This window comes from Natator depressus, chromosome 1, assembly GCF_965152275.1.
Source record: "Natator depressus isolate rNatDep1 chromosome 1, rNatDep2.hap1, whole genome shotgun sequence".
In the NCBI taxonomy this organism is placed as follows: domain Eukaryota; kingdom Metazoa; phylum Chordata; order Testudines; family Cheloniidae; genus Natator; species Natator depressus.
This window is the reverse complement of record NC_134234.1, coordinates 302,123,843-302,140,292: the sequence shown is the minus strand read 5'-3', so window position 1 is coordinate 302,140,292 and position 16,450 is coordinate 302,123,843. Positions and strand designations below refer to the sequence as shown.

The following is a 16,450-nucleotide window of genomic DNA, read 5'->3' as shown; positions in this document are numbered from 1 at the left end:
AATCCATAGTCTAAAGTGAAATTAAGATAAAATGCTGATTATATGAATTAAACTCCCTTTAATGTAAATGGGAGATGCCCATGCAGATCACTGGTAGCATGCAATAATTTATTTCATATTGATAAGAATATCTTACAGCATTTAATTCCAAAGGACATTAAAGAACTTTACTACTTTATAGACTAGATGTTAAAACCAGGGTCCTGATACATTTTGGGGGTTCAAGGCACCAACAGCCAATTGTGAAACTCCACAAGCTATGTATACTGTGCCTCCCCAGTATCTGTAGCATCTGTACCCTTGTAATCTTTACACACAACGTCACAGAGAAGAAAAGGTAGTTATTAGAATGATTCCTCAGTAATTTAGCAATCACCAGGATAGCTACCAACATTCAGAGTTTACTCAAAACAAGAACAAATCTTACCCCTAAATATAACAATATTCCATAAAACATAAATTTCCAGAAAAAGCACCGTCGAAGAGCGTTAATAAGTTTAGGTTTTTTCTTTGAAGTTGCCAGCTCCCTGTCCCATTGTCTGAAAAGGAACCAAAAAACAAGACCATTAAGTTGTGTGAGCAAATACGTGAGTCTACAGCTCTAACATAGTTCAATTCACTCAAGTATATCCAAGGAGATTTAGCTAAGGTGGCTGATGAAACAAAGCCTTGCAGAGACCCCAAAGATCTGACCCTCATTGACTTGTTAGCTCAACAAAAGTTCAAATCTAGTTCACCCACATATTTGGCAGATTTATATACTCAGCCATACATCACCCTGCAGGGAGTTAATTCATTAAAAGGTCAGGTTGTATGTTTTAAAGAAACCTGCTGTACTTCTTAAGACCAATACACAAATAATAGGCAAATAAAAGTTTTGGAGCTCCTCCAGTTCCTAGCAAGAAGAAAACAAAGAGAAGCTATTCTAAAATGTGACTTTTTAAAAATGGACTGCATTGGTTTTTGTCAGCACTGAAGAGATTTTTAGATGGTAGCCTCCTAGTGTATAGTATATCTTCCGTCAGAAGCAAAGAGACAAGTTTACTATTTATACAAATTATTTATTTGATAATTGTAAATTAATACTTTTAATTTTGGCAAATAAAGATAACATGCATTCAAATAGAAAGATTAAGGAATTGGACACTTCCTGTATAAATTGTACCTTGTATCAATATTTATTAAGCATCACCAGGGTGCTCAGTACAGTACCAAATGGCAAAGGACAGTGACTAGTGATTTTGGGTGCCCAATTAAAGACATCTTAAAGGGGTCTGATTTTCAGCAGGCAGATGCTCAGCACCGTTATTTTTGAAAATGGAGCCCCCTGCATTTTAATCTAAATGGACAGACTTAGCAATGCATAGCCAATCTGTCCTGGATGACAGCAAAAGATAAAATGGATCTTTAAAAAAAAAAAAAAGTATGTGCAAGAGCTAGTAAATTAATTAGTCACAGATCAATGGAAGTTAGGAGCCTCCCTTAGAGAACCTGGACCTTAAAGCCCTACTTTAGCTTCTCATTTAGGACCCATTTCTGCAATCACCCCACAGGTGAAACTGATTCCAGGGCCAGCACAAGGCCTATACACTACTTAAGAGCCACACAATCCTTATTTTGAGTGAGGCTTTTTGCAGGCCCTCTATATGTGGGTGAATTTCACTCAATGCACAAACTCCCATTTGACTCAATAGGGATTCCATGGGTGGAGGACCTCTAGCACAGGCCACCTGGGTGTGTTAACACTGGTAGGCTTGGCATGAAGAGTACATTTTAAAAAGGGATTTCAACAAAGAGAAGGTGGTTGTCTTTTATGCTAAAGGTGGGAAGGGATTTTCAGGGGTAAGTCAAAGCATGAAAGAGAGCATTAAGATAAGAATGGGAGAAGAATACAAAGAGAGCAGTGAGGCACTGTCAGAGTAAAGAAATGGGAGCAGAGATGTAGGCCCGGGTGAAGTAATGCAAAGTCCTTGCAAGAAAGAATGAGATGCCTGAACAGGATACAGGAAGTCAGTAGATTTTTAGCTGTGGTAGTGAGTGGAGGAGGGCAAGGTGGTAATCAGGAAGGCCAGGGCAGAGGAGGCTGCCTAAGAGAAATAAGGAAACAACCAGCATTTTAGCCCTGGAGACATAAAGGAAAGGATGGAATTTTTTTCAATGGTATAGAACAAAAAACAATAAGATTTGGTGATGACCTGGATATGCTACAAGGAAGAAATTAGGGGTGTTGAACTGACACTGAGTTTGAGAGTCTGGTGACGGACACGAAGTGACCCATTTTTTGCAAGCTACTACATAGCTTCAAAATTTTCTGAACTGAGCCATATTCCATTTACTGTCTGAAATCTGACTGGAGCTTAAAAACATCTGAAAACTCTATTGTTCCAGTGTTTCTGGTGTCAAGTTTCAATAGATTAATTAAGTGAACTAAGCTGATAGATACCTCCACCATTTCTAGCTCACTCTTCCAGACCTAGTTACTGCCTTCCACATCATGAGATAATGCTAACAAAATACATACTTCGTCATACCTTTCCAATTTTTCAGAAAGATTATCTGCAGAATCCGCAGAAGGGATTTGATATATGTCTGACAGTTCCAGACGTTGTCTGTAACCCTTCTTCAAAATTGGTTTTGTCCATCTAAGCAGAAAGAGAATAATAATAACTATCAGTTTCCAAGGTTAATTCTGGAGTTGGTTTAGCTATTAAAGCACAATCCAGCATTGCATAGATAATTCATCATACAACATATTATATAATAAACTATGAAACTATATTGTATTTACCAAGAATGATGTAGCTACTGAAAACATCTGGTACATATAGATAGATAGATAGATAGATGACATTAACAAACAGATTCAGAGTTCTTACATTTGACCATTTGGGTCAAGAACTGCCAGACTCTCTTACATACAAACTCTCATAGTCAATAGGAGTTAACTGAGTAGAGGATTGGGCCCTTTGTGTTATATTTCCAATAATTTATAGTCTCCATTATCATGACTATTAAATCACAAAATAATATTACATTAGTGATAGACGCTATATTCATATAAGCAAGGAAATTCTACATTACAGCATTAATTGCATGCAGAGCAGCTTGCATTGCATGTTACACAAGACCTTTTGAAGGCCTCTAAGTATAATGGGTGTGCTGAAGATATTTTTCATCCCTAACTTCCATTTATTTTTGTCATTATAAAGTTAATACAGAACTTAAAGAGCACATTCTTAGTGCAATGGACAGGTTTAACATTAACGAGGCTGTATTATTAATGGAAGTTGCAATGCCAAATATCCATGCTTTTAGGGAATAACTTTGGGAAACAATTTTTGGACACAATCAGCTTGAGAATGATTTGGGAACTCATTTTACTGCATCAATGGCAGTTGCAACATTTCCATTGATTTCAAACAGAGCAGGAGGAGGCCCTTGCTGATCCATAGGGGAAATTCTCTATAAACCCTTGTCTGATCTATTCAGTATCTGAAATGCCTGCTACTCATTACATGTTCTAGAACACTGTTCCCAAGAAATCCTGTTCATAATTTTATGTCATCATCTATTAATAAGGTCATCTGAAGACACACAAGTAAAACAAAATACAATTAGCAAATTAATTTACGATTTACTAAAAGTGATGGTATATTTTACAGATACCCAAGGTTACATGCAAAATATTCTTGGCTATCATTGTTAACTATTATACATTTTCTCCAAAATAATTGCATAGATAATGCGAAAAAAACAGATTGTGAATGATCACTGTGTATGTGTATAAATGTGTGTGTTGCATAGACAAACATATGACTTAGGAATGAAATAAAAATTGTCATCTAACAAATGTAGATTTCAAAATAGTTACCATCTAAGAGCAAAAGACCTGCATAATTTATTGCCAAGAAAAGACAGTCTGTAACTAAGGGTCAAACAAAACTTCAGGTAAAGAATAAGGGATGTTTTAAAGTGGTCACTTAGAGTTGCTTATTGGAGGTGAGTCTTAGTGTAGGTTTAACTGTGTGTTTGTGTACGTGCACATTATATTAAAAAAATGGACCAGATTCTCAGCTACACTAAGGCCCCATTACATTGGCAGCATAAAGGGGCCCTAAAGTGGGTGTAAATATAATACAGAACAGTGTACAAGGGCCTTATCAAAAATGAGAGTCAGGGTCATAATGCATGCGTGTATGTGACTGTATGAAAGAACATGTGTATACACAAACTAATCTATAATTTTAAAAGGTAATTAATCATATGAAACATAAATCAATAATCCTAGCTATTCAGTACATAAAGCACTTGGGGAAATTAAATATTTCCCAAGTGGACATCTATATCTAGCTTAAACACCACAAAGAGAATGTGCTTTCAGTCATAAAGGGATTGTCTTTCATTGCTGCAACCACAGAAATGTACAGTTCCAGATAAATTGTTTGGTCTCAGCTCAGTCCTTAACTGCAGTTTACATGAAAAGGCAGACACTATTCATAGGTCACAGGAAAGCCAGCTGTCAGACTCTGTTCTGAAGAGCCATAGGAAAAAGTATATGTGTTCGTGAACTTTTTGCTACTGGAGTCAGAGGTCGAGGACTTCAGAAATTGATATCTAATTCATTTTAATATCTTCTGTACTTAAAATAAGTCATAATTTCATTAACTGATGAGCCTGTGTGGTCATTACAAATGATGAGTTAGATCATGAACAGGATGGTAGAAAGGAATAGACGCTGTTGATATTGTACATGGGTTATACAAACACTACTAATCCCTTGTCCTTCAGAAACAAAAACACTTACGCATTTGTTTCATAAAAGAAACTGTTGTACATTCAGAAAATCTGGCAATCATAAATGAATGTAAGTGAGGGTCCCTTAAATAGCTACTGTAGCTAATGCAAGTAAGCTGAGAGAGCTCCTAAGAGACCCCTTAATGCCAAAAGTACTGTACTAAAGCTCCACGCCTCGGATTGACTTTGATGAGTACCCTCAGGCTAAGGCCTTGTACAATGGGCTTGAAAACTGTAATAAGCAAACCCTACCTTACCTATCTTGAGACAAGGAGGAAAATGATTTACAGTTTTATACCCCGTATATATTGGGAAAACAATCTCCACTGCATTGTTTCTTTTCACACCTTTTCCTTTATTTGCATTTTTTATTGGAATTGAACTGGGCAGTTTGCCACAGACTGAAGAAACAAAATTGATTGTAGTTGGAGTGAGCAGAGTGACGGTTATAGAAAAATAGCATGATATAACATAGGTCTACTATACCCATGAAAATGTGGCTTGAGTTGCTGATCAACTACAATTCTCCCTCATCCTTAATGGTGTGTATTTCACCCACCCAAATTAACTTGTAAGCACCTAGAACCTTCCTTAAAGACGAGTTTGATTCAACCCGTGGGCATAAGTGGAATCTCCACCCATTGGAGCAGCTGCACCCAAGCTGGATTCACCTTATGAGCAGGCAAAGCAGTGCTACCATCACCTTCCTCCACGGTTCCACTGGGGGGTGCTTCTCTCAACAGCAACCAAGATTGTATAAGACTCTGGTGGTGGAAGCAGCACAAGGACATGCTGGCTCAGGGCTGGTCCACATTTGAAATTTAGGTCAACATAGCTACATCCCTCAGGGGTGTGAAAAATCCATACCGCTGAACACTGTAGCTATATCGACCTAATCCCAGGTAGAGACGCAGCTTCTGTCGGTCTACTTACTGTTGCTTGGGGATGTGGTGTTCCTACAGGGGTTGAAAAGCCTCAGGCTGTCTCGACACTACAGGGTTATGCCACTTAGCTACAGAGCTGTAGCTATGCCGGTATAACCCCCATAGTGTAGCACCCTATGGCCTCGGTGCATCTCCTGGGTGCTCTGGCCCTGCCCCCTCCCCAGCCAGCTCTGTCCAATTTCTGGGCTGTATCAACTCGTGTCAGGCTGCAGCGCATAGTGGTGTTAAGACACAGCTTGCAATGATGCTTGTCCCTTGAGGTGGGCTTTCAAAAACTCCTTCGGTTTTGCTGTCAGGAAGCAAATCCTGCTTGTATGTATTTTATAAAGCACCATGCACATCCATAAGTAACCCACAATAATAATAGTTTGGGGGGGCAGATTCACCAGTACACTCTGACTTTTTTGCACTGGTCTGGTGATGCTATGTGGCAATAAACCTAATTTAGCTAGCCAGTTAAGCCAGTTTTATAGATGGTTTGCAACGCCAAAGCAGCACGATGGAGCCAGAGTGGCCCTTAATTTGTGAGATACCAACATTAATTCCTAATTTCTAGTTCTCATTTCTGTTGTGAGTGAGAAATAATTTATGAAACAAAGAAAGCAAGGAGGAAGGGAAACAGATTGGCCTTAAAGCATTATACAGTATTAGCAAATGCCACCGGATTACTGGCTGGCATTTAATGAACTCTTTCACAGAGAAACCTGTCATGCTGTCAGAGTCTTGCAACTAACTAGGGATGTTATTATGGGCACATATACATGAAACCCAGCTGGAGACAAGTTTCAAGGGTGAACTGTAGGTAAGAAAAAAAGAAGGAAAACAAGTTCCACCTCTTTTATTGACAGCCTGGTAACAAAATACACACCATAAGGATACAAGACACAAGGATACCATGTATGTGACACATTGTTTTAACTTTGCTTTTGTTTGTTTTCTAACTAACCTTTTTCTTTAATATTCCCTCCCTTTAGCACTCTACAATGCATCTCTTATTGTAGCTATTTGCTCTTCTAGTTTGCTCAACCTTATTCCATATGAGAAAATTCAAACCTATTGGATGAACTTCTCTGCCCTGCTAGAGAGTACTACCTTGTCTCTATTAGCTGATACTGTCTTCTCAACAGGGCCAAATCCTGGCCCTGCTTAAAGCTGCTTCCTACCCCTCTGAAGTCACAAGAAGCCTCAATGTTGGTTTAACCAGCAATGTGGGTTTTCCCCCAGTATAGAGGAACCCCTGGCATGGACAAAACATATCTGGCCCTCTCCCTCCCCCAGTCCTGATGTAGACATGCAGGTATAGAAGAAGGCATGGTCAAAGAACTACTTTGCTCTAGCCAAATTGTGGAAACTCAGCTGTGGCCCCTGCTGCAAGGTGTGCAGAGAAGCTGCCCTGCAGGGGCAGACCTGGGGGAATTCTGGCTTACTCTGACTCGATTTCAACAGGTGCTGTGTACACTACCACACGCTTGGTCAGCTCTATTGACTGTAGCAAAGGAGATTCTGGCTCCGCTGTCATCCCTTTTAGATAGCTGGCAAAACTTTCAGTTGGGAGCTGACTGGACAGCTGAGACCAAGTAACCAACACACAATTCTGAACTCCCACCACATGTCAGCAACAGACCAGAGTGCATGGACAGGTTGGACTGACCCAAAGCAGAGAGGGGATTGCACTGACATGGGGCAGAGAGACTGTATGTGTTTAGCTATGCAAGGGGGTTGGGGGCAGGGGGAGATGTATGCTGTAAGAAGGGCAAGGGAATCTGTGTAACCCTTGCTAAAGATCCTTGACCTAGGGGCGTTCCTGGCTTTCCCAGGGTTAGATAAAAGTGGTGTTCTATTGTTAAGTGTGGTGCTTATTCCGGGAGTTGACTCTGGTCTCCCTGGGAAGGAAGGCTGATGTTCGTGAAGAGGCCAATGGCTGAGACTTGGGATCCTTTCCCCAACCCTGGGAGCTCCACTACCTGACATAAGAAAGACTTTGTGCTTGAATCAACATGGCTGTTAGAGGGAAATGCATATCTCACACTCACTTTACATCTGTGATGGCAGCTTCATTCCAGTGTGAAATTTAACCCTCAGGGGATGGCAGGCAGTGCATGGCCAGGAGAGGACAGCTTTAAAACATGGCTGGAAATCCATCAGAGCACAACTGATGGATTCAGTGCACCCACAGTGCAACAATTTGTCCCCAGCCAGCACCACCACTTCCTGGAAATGCATTGGGCAGTCTCAGGTCCCCCAGATGCATGGGGTTGCAGGTGTCTTGTTTTGTTTCATTCCTCCTTTCTGTGAGCTTTCCACCACAATGGGACCAACGCTCTGCGTATTTCTCTGGCTGAATCAAACCTCTAACATTATTCTCCACTTACCATAATTTAAAAACATTCTATATGAAATCAGATGTTAGGATAGAAAATACTTATACAATATGTTGCATTAATTTTGAATGGCTGTGATATATTTCTTTGCAGCTCTGAAGGGGCAGGATTTAAATATAAGAAAAAATTGAACAAATATTCTGAACATTATATTTATTGCTTCAAAGAGCTGGAGGTAAATGTGGATCTTATTAATCTGTATGCTTTCTTTGCAGGTCACTAAAACTGAAGAATTAAATTTCTCTCTTAACGAACATTTGTGTTTGCTGTCAAGTGTTATTTAACATGGAAAACATGTAGCTGCAATATCATTGACTATGCCACTAACTGTGAATAGCACTGTCTGTAGAATAATCAGTGTTCTCTTGAAATCCCAGGGTCCCAATAGCTAATCTTAATGAGAATTACTCAATGGAAAATCTTTGACAAGATTTACATTTTTTATTACCATTTTCAAAAATGTGACATTTATTCTGGCTATTGTCCAGGATTCCCCACTGAGTAATGTGATCTAGAAGTGGCTTTGGGGATCCTGCCTTTTTAGCAGAATTTTGATTTTTCCTTTGCATAGTGCTTTTTACAGCTAGTAAGATGGTCAATGCCACTTCAGGTTTTTGAGGTATTATAACTATGAAGCCCAGTCTATATGTGAAAACCAAAACAGGGCACATTCTAGGAACAAAGATACACATGTGGTGTGCCATATAAGGGTAAAAGATATTAAATGCATTAAAGTCTGTCATTATTTGATCTGGATAGGCAAATGTGAAGCTTGTCATAAGCAACAGAGATACATCCACTGAACTTTCAATTACAGAGTGGATCCATGAAATAACACAATGAGTCTATTAGTTGTAAACAGGGCTAGCAATAATATTTAGTTGCTAAAGCACGTAGCAATGGAAAAGCTGGCCCAAGAAAAGTCTCTTTTATTTTTAGATATTGACTAATTCTGCATCAATGAACTAACCTCACTTCACTCTGTCCTTTCACTAGGAAATATGTCTTGGACCCCTAAATAGCTGTCCCTTTAAAAACAAAACAAAGTAACTAACTATTTGTTTCAATGTTATTTTAAATATATTGTTAAAGTATTAGGTTAGTTTTCTAAAATTATTTGCAATAGTTCAGTAGTAAGATATCTTTAGATTTTAAAACTAACTTTCGAAAAATCTGTTGAGTTCTGCATAAGTCAGAAGATGAACAATAGCAATAAAATGACTAGAAATGTTGTATAGGTCAGTAAGGGCCAAATCTTGTTTCTATTATTCACAGAAATAGTCTCAATGACTTCAGTAGGAGGCCTTGTGTGATTAAGGTGAGCAAGATTTGATCCTGAATCTTTTATCTATCAGTACTGGAATCAGAATTAATTATCAGATCTACAATAATGGTCTTTCTACTGGTAGACTAAAATATCTGCTCAGTTTTCAACAATTAAGAAAGAGGACCTGGACAGCTAAGAGGTGAAACCAACAGCTTTGCAAATTTAGGACAACCACGAGTAGTGTGAAATCATTTGGCAAATGATTGCACAGTTTGCAAATACAATCACTTTGGTAGTCACAAGTTTGTTCATTATAGCCTGGCCAGTACGTGTCTTGGCAGAGACCTCAAAATATCCATTCTTTCGAATATCCCCCAGCAAGAACATTTTGCCACTAAAACCATGAGTTTCCCTGGGTTTGACACAGTCATTGTCTATCTAAGCCTTTATGGGCACATTACGTACTGAGGTCCAGTGTAGTTTTCACATGCTATTCAAAAAGCTGTGGAATAAAAGCATTTCATCAGAGAGAAAGTTTCCAAACCTATAGTTTATTCCAGCATCACTGACTTATTTGTGAACAGAACTAAATATCTTATTGAACAATTGACAGGGGGTTTACTGGGATTAATGAAGAAATAAACATCCACGGGTAAATTGACATCTTCTCAAGTTCTTCTCTCATGCAAGAGAAATTACTATTCCCATTGAAGTGAAAATATGTCAAACATTTAGGTATTCAAGGGAGTGAGCATTCCTATATGTATCTTTTGTATGGAACTTGGTTGTAATAGCTTGTTTCAGGTACATTCTGAATTAACTTTCCCACACATGAAGCATGATTTGGTGGTTGAAGTACTGGACTGGGACTCAGGAGGTCCGGATTCATTTCCCGCTCTACCACAGCCTACCTGTGTGATGTTGGGCAAATCACTTAATCTCTCTGTGCCTCAGTTACCCATCTGTAAAATGAGAATAATAATACTTCCTTTTCCCCACACCTTGCCTGTGTTGTCTATTTACACTGTAAGCTCTTCAAGGTGGAGACTGTATCTTACTACGTCTTTGTACAGTGCCTAGCACAAGAGGTCCTTGATCTTTATTAGAGGCTACTAAAATACTATAATACAAATAATAAGATGGTTTTCATCATCAATTATTATTAATTAAAAAAAAACCTTCAAGGATTCAACTACATTGCCCTCCTTCCTGATAAAATAGAATAAGTGTAAAAAATGGATAAGTTCTTAAATATTTAAAATATTTACTTTGGTTTAAATGTACATACCCATTACAAGTTTTTGTCCTATCACAGAGCCAAGAGCCTTTGGGCAGCTTCCAGAAAACTCACACACATGTTGATTTGAGCAGGTGTGTTTTGGATGGATGAAATGGCTATAGGAAGAGTTGCTGTGGTGCAATTGGTTAGTACTTTTGGCTGTTAAGTGGAAGATTGGTGTTTCAGACTTACCCAGGGATGGACTTTAAACATGTTAGCAGAGGGAGGATTGCACTGGGATTGAAATGACAGGATTTGTAATATGGAGATCAGACTACTAGTACAGGTTATGCCACAGATTTCCTCTTCTACACTGGAGTCATCTCTTGCACCCAAATTTTTAAAAGTGGACTCAAATTTTGAATGCCCATCCTCAAAACCTTAGGGACTGATTTTCAGAGATGCTCAACACTCACAAAGTCACTGACTTCAGATTTCTGAGTGCTCAGCACCTTTGAAAGTCAGGCCTTATGTGCCAAAAGTTGGACACCAAAAAACTGATGTGTCCAAAGCTAGTGGCCACTTCTGCAAATGTGGGAATTAATCTCTATATATCATTTACCTCAGCTGCAAAATAATGATACTTATTATGTTTATATAAATATAATATTTTCCAATTCCATGGGGATATGGTGACAACTAATGAACGTATGTAAAGTACTTTGAGATCCTTGGATGGAAGGTGCTGTCAATGTGCAAAGGGGGCATTTGCTTAACTTCACACACTAAGTAGTCCTCATGAAGACAATGGGACTACTTTGCCGAAGGCTACATCTACATTGAAAATTAAGATGTAATTCTGGTGCAAGTAGGCATACCCATACTAGCTTTGATCTAACTGGCAGTGCAGGCTGGTCAACACAGCAGATGACCATTTGCTAGCCTGCACCAGGTTTCATGCTGACATCTTCATTGCTGCTGTTTCCCATGCTAGCTAAATTAAAGCTGGAATGAGTATGCTTACTTGCACTACAATTACACCTTAATTTGTGGTGTAGACATATCCTAAGTCTTTCCTGGATCAGGGTCTATTTTTCTGAGTCAAGGTCAGAAGGAACCACTGATGATCATCTAGTCTGACCTCCTGTATAACATCGGCCATAGAACTTCCCCAAAATAATCCCTAGAGCAGATCTTTTAGAAAAACATCCAGTCTTGATTTAGAAATTGTCAGTGCTGGAGAATCCACTATCACCCTTGGTAAGTTGTTCCAATGGTTAATTACTCTGAATGTTAAAAAATTACACCTTATTTACAGTCTGAATTTGTCTAGATGAAACGTTTCCAAAGCATGGACTAGTGTCTTGTCATGAGGGGTAGAAAGGAAGAAATGTATTCTGGAGCTATGATAGAGACAGTAGCAGCACAATTATAACTTGTGTAAATCATAGACTCATAGGACTGGAAGGGACCATGAGAGGTCATTTAGTCCCGTCCCCTGCACTCATGGCAGGACTAAGTATTATCTAGACCATTCCTGACAGGTGTTTGTCTAACTTGCTCTAAAAATCTCCAATAATGGAGATTCTACAACCTCCCTAGGCAATTTATTCCAGTGCTTAACCACCCTGATAGTTAGGAATTTTTTCCTAATGTCCAGCCTAAACCTCCCTTGTTGCAATTTAAGCCCATTGCTTCTTGTCCTATCCTCAGAGGTTAAGAAGAACAATTCTTCTCCCTCTACCTTGTATCTTTTACATACTTCAAAACTGTTATCATGTCCCCCCTCAGTCTTCTCTTTTCAAGACTAAACATACTCAATTTTTTCAATCTTCCCTCATAGGTCATGTTCTCTAGACCTTCAATCATTTTTGTTGCTCTTCTCTGGACTCTCTCCAATTTGTCCACATCCTTCCTGAAATGTGACACCCAAAACTGGACACAATACTCCAGTTGAGGTCTAATCAGCGTGGAGTAGAGCAGAAGAATTACTTCTCGTGTCTTGCTTACAATACTCCTGCTAATACATCCCAGAATGATGTTTACTTTTTCTGCAACACTGTTACCTCATATTTAGCTTGTGGTCCACTAAGACCCCCAACTCCCTTTCTCAAAAAGAAAAGGAGTACTTGTGTGTGGCACCTTAGAGACTAACAAATTGCATCCGATGAAGTGAGCTGTAGCTCACGAAAGCTTATGCTCTAATAAATTTGTTAGTCTCTAAGGTGCCACAAGTACTCCTTTTCTTTTTGTGAATACAGACTAACACGGCTGCTACTCTAAATCCCTTTCTGTAATACTCCTTCCTAGGCAGTCATTTCCCATTTTGTGTGTGTGCAACTGATTGTTCCTTCCTAAATGGAGAAATTTGCATTTGTCCTTATTGAATTTCATCCTATTACTTCACACCATTTCTCCAGTTTGTCCAGATCATTTTGAATTTTAATCCTATCCTCCAAAGCACTTGCAACCCCTCTCAGCTTGGTATCATCTGCAAACTTTATAAGTGTACTCTCTATGCCATTATCTAAATCATTGATAAAGATATTGAACAGAACTGGACCCAGAACTGATCCCTGTGGGACCCCACTCATTATGCCCTTCCAGCATAATATGGAATGTTTTCCACATAAATTGTTTTCCTAGTAGAAGTTGTTACTTATCTTGTTTACTTTTCATTTCTTCAGTATGAAAAAAATGTAATTTCCTAAACCAAAACCTGCTTATTTATTCACAGTTATAAATGTTTCAGAAAAATAGCTAATTTTTAAATGATGAACTTTTATAGTCTATACTGACCAAACCTCTCCCTCTCTCTTTCTCTTTTTGCAAGCCTGGATCATTTTCTTGAATAGTCATACAAAAAGAGGGTATTCCCTTGTTAAGAGTCCATATGTGACACTGCTCCTTTATAAAACTTGTTATTGTCTGAACTTTTTTTAGGGCAGGGATTGGAAACATTTTTAAAGAAAATGTACAAATACAGTAGTGAATTGTATCTATCTTAACTACATTAGTTACAAACTAAGATTCAAATTCCGCACTTAGCTATGCTCACATAACTCCCAAGCAGGACACATGCATCTAAGCAAAGAATCTGGCCATAGGTTTGTAAAAAGTAATCTATTATTTAACATTTCATATGCTGTCATCAGATAGCTGAGAACTACTATGATGAATGATATGTTTATCACTGAGAATCTCCTGGTGGATATCTTCTCTGCAAATTTTGCCACAATTTCAAATGGCCCTATAGTGAGTGACCTTCAGTCTATTACATTACATCCAGATTGGCATTTAACAAATACAAAGCTATGAAAGAAGCAGAATCCAGTAGACACTGTTTTAAGTGAAGATTTCTTAAACTACATGAAGATAGATTATGGGACAATATTAAATAATTGTTGTTAGTAGGAAAAGTAACTTTTTCTTCTAAATCACTTTATAAACAAAGGAAGGATTGAATCCCTGATTTTATTTCTGCTGCTCTGTTCATGCTACACTAGAACATTAGCACTTGAAAGCACCACACCTGGTCCATGGGATAGCACTTAAGCCGCATGCTTAAAGTTAAGCACATTCTTAAGTGCTTTCTAAATGAGGCTGCTTTCTTGAATGGGGCTGCTCTTGTTATGCAGATACAATTGCATACCAAAATGAAATTCTACAGTTTTAGAAAAACTCAACCAAATCCAACTTTTTTTCACTTTATGGGATGAACCACTTTTTTGAGTCTACAAGTGTCTACCTAATGCGATACAAGAATATTGTTCTGGTTTTGTAAAGTTCATCACACATAGTATTTCTTAAATTTTGTTCACTTCTTATAACTTGACAGTTTTACTTGTTGCTCCCAAAAAGCATGTTAAAAGAGGCATAGTTATCCTGAAATCTAGTCATTTTAAAACCTAAAAGTTGTCTGAGGTACTACACCTGCCAGAGTTCCCCTTCTATTCATAATCACATTTTCGATTTTATAAACGGATTTTCTCACCCCTATTGCTGCATGTAGGACCCACACAAACAACAAGGGAAACTAGCCAGCTGCGTGAAATTGGGTGTACCCAGTATGGTCTCAGATGCCCAAAATTGGGGAAATATAGAGAAGGATTTTTGTCTTTCTAATCTCTCTCTAGTATAATATCAGGTGTTGCTTGTAACAGCTCCAGGTTAAAGGTTTTCAAATTTGTGATTTCTGTGTTGTCCCACTGTGTGTGGTGGGGGAAAGGGACGAAAGAGGATCCCTTGTACACACAAAAAGAAGAAAAAAGGGACCAGGAACTTTCGCCCCCACAGGACACGTCTCAGTCTGAAGAGAGACAGTGTCTATTAAGGTGTCCCTAATATCACTTTTTAAAAAAACGTGCTTGCAAAGCAAATTTCCCCCGAAGTTCTCACACCTTGGAGTGAAGTCTACAACAGCCAGGCTCAGAAGTAGAGCAATTTACCAAAGGTTGCGCAGATAATCTACTATAAAGTAATTTACCCAGTATGGGTGTGATCATTCATGACACTAAGAGGTTTCAGCCGCCCCGCGTGTTCAAAACGCTGGCACAAGGTGGCAGGGAAGACCACGGCGCGCAGATCCTCCTGGAATAAACCGGGCGAGCGCAGCCCTCTTTGCAAAACATTTCGGGGCTAATGGGTGTAAGGCAACGTGCCTGGACAAGACGCGCGCTGAGGGTCCCGGGCTCCAGGCAGGGGCAGCCCTGCGCTCGCGCGCACTCACTTCCCGCTGCCCGTCCCCCGGGGCCCTCCAAGGCGCGCGACGGACACAGCCAGGAGGCTGAAGGTGCAGAGCCCCGGGGAACCCAGCCGAGCCACACCTCGCATGCCGCCGCCCGCTGCAGGGTCCTTCCCCGCGCCCCAGCCCCGGCTCTTACCTGAAGAAAAGTTTGGAGAAGATGTTGGCCTTCTCCAGCGGGGACTGCTGCATGGTGCCCGGGCTGCCTGCTGGGCGGCGCTAGGCGCAGGGAGCTGCAGCGGCGCGAGCTAATTGCTCAGCTCTCCCGCGGCCGCTCCGCTCCTGCGGCTCCCCCACCTTATGTACCCTGCCCGCGCTGATGTCATTGCCTCCCTCCTTCCCCTGCCCCTCTCCCCGCCTCTGCTGTGCCCACGGGGCCTGCCCTCCTACCCTGTCCCCCGCGCCCCGCTGGCCTCGCCCCTCGGGAGCAGTGCCCGGGGATCCGGCACCAAAGGAATCCGCCGATGCGGGAGACACCCGCCTGGTTCTGCCAGGTGCGCGCTCCGCGCCCAGCCGGCTGCCGGGACCCCCGACCCCGAGTTCTCAGGGCAACGCGAGGAGCCCCGCACCCTCCCCCCCCCCCAGGGTGCCGCCTCGCTGCGTCTCGGGCTTTGGGGGAGGAATAGCGACGCCTCTCGGACCTACTCGCCCCACACTTGTGCTTCGGGCTGTATCAAGCAGGGTGGGCTCCAGAGCCCCTTGGGGTCGGTCTCTTCCAGGTAACCCCCCACCCCTAGCAGTTTGCTGGGATCAGGCAGGCAGTGCCCCCGCTCCTTAGCTCCAAACTGATTCTTCCTTCTGCTGGGAAAGTCCCCCCCCCCCCATCCCCGCCCTTAGCGCTTTCTGGATTGTGCCCCGGGGTCTTATTCCCTTCCCCCTGGGTTGCAGTCTTTGCCTGGTACTGCGTAACACTGCTCACTCCAGAGCTGTGATCCCAGGTATTACTACACCCCATCCCCACCCCTAGCCGTGCTGGGAACTCAAATGCCAAGCACAACACATCACCGCCCGAAAAGAACTGGCAGGGGTTCACCGGGACACCTGCTATCGAGCCAGTTTCAGTCTCAGTCAGCAAATCCTCTTGAATAGTTTATGGAGAGA

General features: G+C 40.9%; 1 protein-coding gene across 1 annotated transcript in view; it reads right to left on the bottom strand.

The window, feature by feature from the left end:
* Positions 1–2,635, bottom strand: part of CFTR (CF transmembrane conductance regulator) — a 139,280-nt gene extending 136,645 nt beyond the window's left edge. The window contains exons 1-2 of the mRNA XM_074952101.1: positions 2,532–2,635; positions 428–539 (exon numbers count right to left, since the gene is read on the bottom strand). Of these exons, the coding sequence (XP_074808202.1) occupies positions 428–457 (30 nt within the window). The 5' untranslated portion in view covers positions 458–539; positions 2,532–2,635. The remainder of the gene's footprint in view (positions 1–427; positions 540–2,531) is intronic.
* Positions 2,636–16,450: the final 13,815 nt, after the last annotated feature.